This window comes from Eucyclogobius newberryi, unplaced genomic scaffold, assembly GCF_026437365.1.
Source record: "Eucyclogobius newberryi isolate DKJ021-1_F unplaced genomic scaffold, fEucNew1.0.hap1 SCAF_3, whole genome shotgun sequence".
Taxonomy (NCBI): Eukaryota; Metazoa; Chordata; class Actinopteri; order Gobiiformes; family Gobiidae; genus Eucyclogobius; species Eucyclogobius newberryi.
The window spans coordinates 22,024,778-22,031,666 of NW_027315945.1; the positions used below are offsets into that span (position 1 = coordinate 22,024,778).

Sequence of the window (6,889 nt, forward strand, 5' to 3'; positions counted from 1 at the left end):
CCCCTTACGATATTCTACTAATGGTCAGTCCTTTTTGTCTCGTAGCTAAATTAACCCACTTTCCAAAAAGTTGATCATGAGTTACACACAGCAGTGAGGCAGTACAGTTTTATTAATGAATGAATAATTATTCCATTCCTGGATAGACATTAGTTAATAATTTATACAATGTACACATTTAAATTAAAATAAAAACCTTCATTAAATAAATGATGTTTGGCGGATTTCCAACACATTTGGGTTTCCAGGATATTATTTGAAATGCAAATACAAGATAATGTGTTCATTTCTAGAGGATTAATGAGCACGGCTTGGCTTTGATGAAAAATAGTGTCCCCTTTTTGATTACACCAAACACGCATAATGTTGATCTACTTCACTGCTCCTCTCTAAAACAAGGAGGTGCTTGGGATCAGCCACTCAATGTGAAACGGGCCAAAAGTAACAACTATATTGGATTGAGAGACTGATTTCGAGCAGAGATGATTGCAAGTTCCTTCACATTACCAGCTATTCCCTTAGGCAAGGCAAGGCAAGTTTATTTGTAGAGCACATTTCATACACAAGGCAATTCAAAGTGCTTCACAGCAGGAAAAATGCATTCAAATCACAAAGAAATTACAGAAACAGAAATACAATAAAATTAACTAAATTAAAAATTATCAATCCAAATGATTTTCTAAACTAATAAAATCACAAACAAAAGAGTACACAGTGCTTTTGTATTTGTAAGTTCGGTAAAATAGGGCAGCACATCATATTGAACATTAAATCTACAATAAAAGTAGACATTGTGAGTCGTTATTTTCCCCTTTGCAGAGGTTGTATTTCTTTATACAGACTTCCATTTAGGACATTATAGAGATTTAATTAAAAAACATTTCATTATATGACACTAGGAGTGCATTTTTAATATTGTGCAGCACCAGTGGATACATTCACTTGACACATCTGAAAATAAAACACAGTTTATAGAATAAGTGACCTGAATATATGATTAAACTTACTTGATACAGTGTGTTGTGGAATTAAGTGCATTGAGAAAAGGCCTTATTTCTGTGGACGTTGATGGTTGTAGGACGAGACGGGTCTTTTAAGAGGCGTATTCATACTCTTCAGCGCTGCGTCTCCCAAAGTCCATCCAGCCCAGGTAGTCTCTGTCCTTTATCCTGTGTCCTGGGGCCGGCCCGCTGGCTCTGCTGCTCAGGGAAGAACGAGGTTGGTTCGCTGCAGCTGGAAAAGACAAAAAGGACTTATCAATCAAGCAAAACATTTTGACCACAGACGACTGACAAGTGAATAATACAAAGTCTCTCAATCAGTGCATCCGTGGGAGGCTCGGATGTACGGGAATAGGCACCAACCAGTAAGTAAGTGATAAAGGTGATGCTCAAGGGCTGATCCAGCAGACAAGTTTATAGATGAGATTATGTATTTATGTATGTATTATTGTGAAAAAAAACAAGACAAACAGTGCATCAGTGGGTCAAAAATGGTGCTCTGCAGGTGATCTACAAGGGTGAGGCCAGTGAAATGCTAAAACTGATGATGCAGACTGGCTTTGCTTTAACAAGGGACTTTTTCACACTACCTCTGTTTCGTTCTGACTGCTGCCATGAGACAAGCCAGTCTTCTGTTTAGTATTCTTATTGTATTGGTTCTTAAATAAAATGCCGCCAACTTTGATGACCAGTAATGCAAAACGGTTTGTGGTGAGGTTTATCCTATAACTCCTACTGGCTTGTTTGTACAGATCCAAATGGAAATCAATAAGCTCAGCAGGTGAAAGTAAAAGCCAGGTCCATTGGGAAAGTGATATGCAAAAAGATGACCTATGAGAACAAGTGGCAGTGGTGAGACGAGGGAATGTAAAATGACAGACGGGGGCAGCTCAGAGGGAGGGGGCCGTGGAGGTGGGACAGATGGAGGGACGGCAGCACAGCATGAGTGACGATGGATCACACTGAGAGAAACAGAAAACTGTGTTTACGCATTGACCTGATCCCTGTATATTTAAATGGCTTTACTAAGATTATATGGGCAGGACAAACATTATTCTAAGATAAAAATATGCCCACTTTATAGGACGTGTATTTTTTCTATTTCTGATTAATTAACAGTATTTGAAGATGTAGTTAAAAGCGATAGAAAAATATATTTGTCTCGTCAATTTGTTTTTATTTTGAAATGTTTTAATTAGAGTCAGGAAATATGATGACTAACACACTACAACCATTAGACTAGAAGCAAGCATAGATCTGACATAAGTAGCTCTCTGACATGCATTTAGATGTGTATTCTGATTGTTCATCATATTTTTGTAATACTTCATTGGATATATAAAGTAAGATTAGAAAACTGTTATTGGTCCCACATCGAGCACAATATTGTCAGCTTTAGACATCACAATGAAATATGACAGGGTTCTCCAAAGATGAGAGTATGCCTAAATAAAAGTAACCAAAGCCCTCTGCTGCTCACCTTTCCTGGAGAGCAGCCTCGCCAGAAGCTGGTTGAGAGAGTTGCGTGCCTCTGAGTCGTCCTGGGACGGCTCCGAGCTCACGGAGCGAACCTGGCGTTTGTGGCTGACCTCGAGGGGCAGGGCCAGAGCTTCTGACACCTGTGGATCTATCTCTGTATTCTGTGACTGGAGAAATTACAGTATATTCAATAACAAACACACAATCTCATATCAATTTATTACATGTTTGAGAATGGTTTTACCGTGGATTGTGAAGGCAGACTCAAGGAGCTGCTGAAGAGAGCAGCCAGAAGGACACACACTCTCAAACCTATATTCATGTCTGGCCAACAAAATGAAGAGACATTTGTTGTAAATGATGTTAACATGCCACCATAAGGACATTATACCAACCTCTTTAGTACATACTAAGTCAAATATGTGTTTGTTGTAAGTGTTGTGTTGCCATTAATGATTATAATCTTATTTTGGCCTTGACGTTACACCATAGATGCCCAACCACAATCCTGCCCTATCCAGCTGGTACTGGCAGATAGAAACCGTATTGTGACCTTCTGTTGTCTATGTATTTGAGTCTATGTGGCAAAAATGTCAGTGCCAAACCTACCTAATTTTACTTTTTGACAAAGTGAGCATACTGTGCTACTAAAAGAGCAGCCCGCTTTTCCCCACAGACTATCTGTGTTTGTGTTGTGATGAATGCAATCTGGCAACAGCTACATCCCGAAGGGAATCTGCCAATTAGCTGAAAATCTTAATTTTTCCGAATGCACAATGTTTGTCTGTTTGCTTTTTTCACATAAAAATCCGCTTCATACCCCAGAAGGATTCATTTATGTGTCCAAGACTTTTCATTCGCATAAGCAATCTACAAAAATGCACTGGTGGTTTGAAGGCACTGGGCAAGTTTCATTTGTTTTGGTTACACAATTGTCGATACAGATATATTTACTACTTGATGACTTGGTGAGTAGAAAGTTTAAAGCAATATCATCATTCCAGGGGTTTGCTAATTGCCCACTGGTTTAACACAGTTATTTGTAATAAATGAAGCCATGTTAAGAATTCCCGCTCATCCAAACCAAATGATCCAATTAAATAAAAGCAATAGCTCCAGCCGCTTCAAGGCTTTTGGCTCGACTAATTCAAGCTTCAATATGTTCAATAAGAGCTTTTATAATCTCTGTTTCACACAGGGGAGAGCAATACATCCAATCCAATCAATAATTTAGACAAAATGATGAAAATCTAAACTCCATGTAAAATGTACTGCATAGATTGAGTGCATATGGAGGAAAATGCATTGATCTTTATTTATTTTTACTTTAATTATTGTATGAGAAGCCATGCAATGTTAAGAGTTGAACAATTTCCTAAAATATGCTTACACTAACCAATTGTTAAAAGCAAATTGTATGGATTTATAAATTAAAAGTCTTTAACTCTGGTGCACGTTTCTTGGCCAAAGTGTGACATATAAAGCAGTCAATATATACATGCAAACATAATTCCAGTTAGCAGCTGGACATCGATGCTCATTCATTATTCAATTGGCTGGTAATGATGTGGTCGCGCTCCACTTATGCATGTGCCCGCGCAAAATTACGGTTAATTACCTTAAATGTAACGATCAATACTTGTGTACACTTTTGTTAATCTATTCATTAGACAAATTAAGATTGGTGAGGAAACACAATCCAAAACAGATAATTAAATTGCTCTGAAATGTGTTATGCAATAAATAGATTAGATAGATACTTAAAAGAAATCAAACATAAAAACAAATCAAACATTATCCAAAAATGAATTTACCCAGTCAGTTCTAAATTTAAAATGTTCAGTGTTTCTGCATTTTCTAATTTCAAAGTTGAGTGATATGGTTGTGTAAATGATAGTAATTGTAGAGCATGTTTAAAAGCATTCAGAATAATATTTAAAAGTTTAGTCTGTTAGGTTAGTGGGTTTTTGGCAATTGAATGTATTTTCTTACCTGCAGTAGATGTGGAGGAGGACCAGGCAGAAGAGGCAGACGTTTTGCACCAGTGATCAGTTCAAGTCTGAGGCTCAGAGGAGGAGGTGGCTTTTATAGTACCACACAGGAAGGGTGAGGGCCGTCTGAAGGGGGCGGGGCTTGATGCTGGCGCAGAAAGTCAACTGACGCAATTCAGAACGCAATCATGCCCCATAAAAAATCTCCCATATTACATAAAAAGCACACACAAACAGAAAGGCGAAATGAGGAAAAACGTGAACATAACTCCTGAAAAAAAAGAAAAGTTGACCAACTTCAATCAGTGCTTGAAAAGTGTATATTAATTGTGAGATTGCTGTAGTACTAGAAGAAAGTATGTATTTCAGTTCACAGAATATTTGGTTCTGAATGTCTTCAAGGAATCCCATGCATAGAAGTAGCAGAAGTAATCTAAAAGTCATCTCAAAGTGGCAATAAACAAATAGCAGAAGTAGAAGTAATACTAAATATAGCCGCAAGCGGCAATGATCGGCCCTCGCCACGCCGCCGCCACACCGCCGCCACGCCGCAAGAGGAGGGGGCGCTAACGCGCCCCAATTGTCCTTTTATTACGCCTACTGCTGAATCTGTGACGCTGTCACATCTTCTCCCCTTTGTTTTACCATCAAAAAGCTATTTTATTTTGAATTCTTGGCAAAATGTGCGGCTTTGCCGCACAGACACCGTGACTCTTTGAATGAAAATGTGGATAACTTTTGATGGTCCACCCCTGAAGATGAGTCTCACCAAATTTCAGGTTAATAGGGCTGACGCCCTGGGAGGAGTTTGTGAAAGTCTAAAGTGTAAACATGTTCTGGCGATTTCCCCATTGGAATAACATGAAAGGTTTCGGTCATCGTTACGGCAACGCCATAACAATTATGACATGGGTCTCATTGACTTTTTTGATGGGGATATTAAAATTGAGTTGTGTGTCAAATTTCATATAATTTCGCAAAACTAAACATTTAACCTCCATATAAAATCTGTAGGGGGCGCTGTGGCGCCAAATGAATTTATTTCACTTCAAGTAGGTTTAGGGCAAAGAGTTTAACAACTGATTCTAATTTGACGCAATTCGGACTTTATCTGCGCAAACGGCAGAAATTTTAAATATGGGAGATTTCTGAAATTCTTGCTACAGTTTGCGGCTTCGCCGCACAGAGACCGTGAGAGGTATCAATGTAATTTGGATAACTTTTGATGTCCCACTCCTCAGTAGCATTTTCACCAAATTTCAGCTTTTTAGGGCCAACGCCCTGGGAGGAGTTCGTAAAAGTACGACGTTTGGAAAAACTCCGAAGTCATGTTTAGCCATTTTTGAAGCAATATGGCCGACATTTGGTTGGGCGGACGGCGTTGCCGTAATAATATTTTTTACTTCTCTTGTCACCATCTACCTCTGCGCCAAATTTCATGATTCTACGATCAGATTTTTTTGGGGTCATTTCCCATCTCTCAATGCATTTTTGGTACATTTGGGGGCGCTGACGCGCCAATTTTTTTATTTTAGAAAAGGGAAATAGCCAGAATGTAGAGAGGCACGATTTTTAGAGGTGTGAACATTTTTGTGACTTTTCGTCAATGTTCACTGGGTGAAAAATAGGGGGGTTGGTCCCGAGAAGAAGAAGAAGAAGAAGAAGAAAGAATTAAAGCCGCAAACGGCATCCAACGGCCCTCGCGGGCCGCCGGCCTTCCGACTCTGCTCTCTGCATTTTACAGAGATGGCGCTAACGCAATTGTCTAAGAACTAAGACAGCGACACATTGTACATGTACAATGCTGTGCTTAACCAGTGCAAATGAACACAAATGTCGGTCAAATGTGCAGCTCCAGCGCACAGAGACTGTGACACTTGGAATAAAAATATGGATAACTTTTGATGCTCCGCTTGTGTAGATTATTTTCCCAAAATATGAGCTTGATCGAGCTATTGCCCACAGAGGAGTTCATTAAAGTGTGAAGCGTAAATGTGAACATTTCAAGGATTTGGCGTTTTTCCCATTTGTGACATATATTTGCGGCTCTACCGCACAGAGACCCTAGTACTTAAAATCAAAATATGGATAACTTTTGATGCCCCGCTTGTGTAGATGATTCTCCCCAAATATCAACTTGATCGGGCTTTCGCCCTAGGAGGAGTTTCTTAAAGTGTGAAGTGTAAAAATGTGGTCATTTTAGAGATTTTGCGGTTTCCCCATAGGGATAACATGGGATGTTTCTGTCATCGCTACGGCTACGCTGTACAAAATATGACTTTGGCTCTCATACTTTTATTTTGGGGATGGCAATTGAGAATTTTGTGCAAAATGTCATGTCATTTGGAAAAACTCTATTGTTTATAGGCTACTCTGAAGGCCAAATAGTCAGAATTCTGGGAAACGTTTGCGGCTCCG

General features: G+C 39.2%; 1 protein-coding gene across 1 annotated transcript; it reads right to left on the bottom strand.

Annotated features, from left to right (window-relative positions):
• Positions 1-714: 714 nt before the first annotated feature.
• Positions 715-4,607, bottom strand: ccka (cholecystokinin a). The gene is made up of 4 exons (XM_072460476.1): positions 4,473-4,607; positions 2,725-2,804; positions 2,482-2,647; positions 715-1,233 (listed from the first exon to the last, which is right to left on the bottom strand). Exons 2-4 carry the CDS (start codon positions 2,800-2,802, stop codon positions 1,094-1,096), a joined length of 384 nt encoding a protein of 127 aa, XP_072316577.1. The 5' UTR covers positions 2,803-2,804; positions 4,473-4,607; the 3' UTR covers positions 715-1,093.
• Between the last annotated feature and the right edge of the window lie 2,282 nt (positions 4,608-6,889).

Bases quoted from the DNA above. Each gene is read 5' to 3' on its own strand.
- ccka (XM_072460476.1), bottom strand. From the start codon at position 2,802: ATGAATATAGGTTTGAGAGTGTGTGTCCTTCTGGCTGCTCTCTTCAGC. The intron at 2,648-2,724 runs GTAAAACCATTC...TAATTTCTCCAG, and splicing joins GTCTGCCTTCACAATCCACG to TCACAGAATACAGAGATAGA. The intron at 1,234-2,481 runs GTGAGCAGCAGA...TGTCTTTTCCAG, and splicing joins GAGGCTGCTCTCCAGGAAAG to CTGCAGCGAACCAACCTCGT.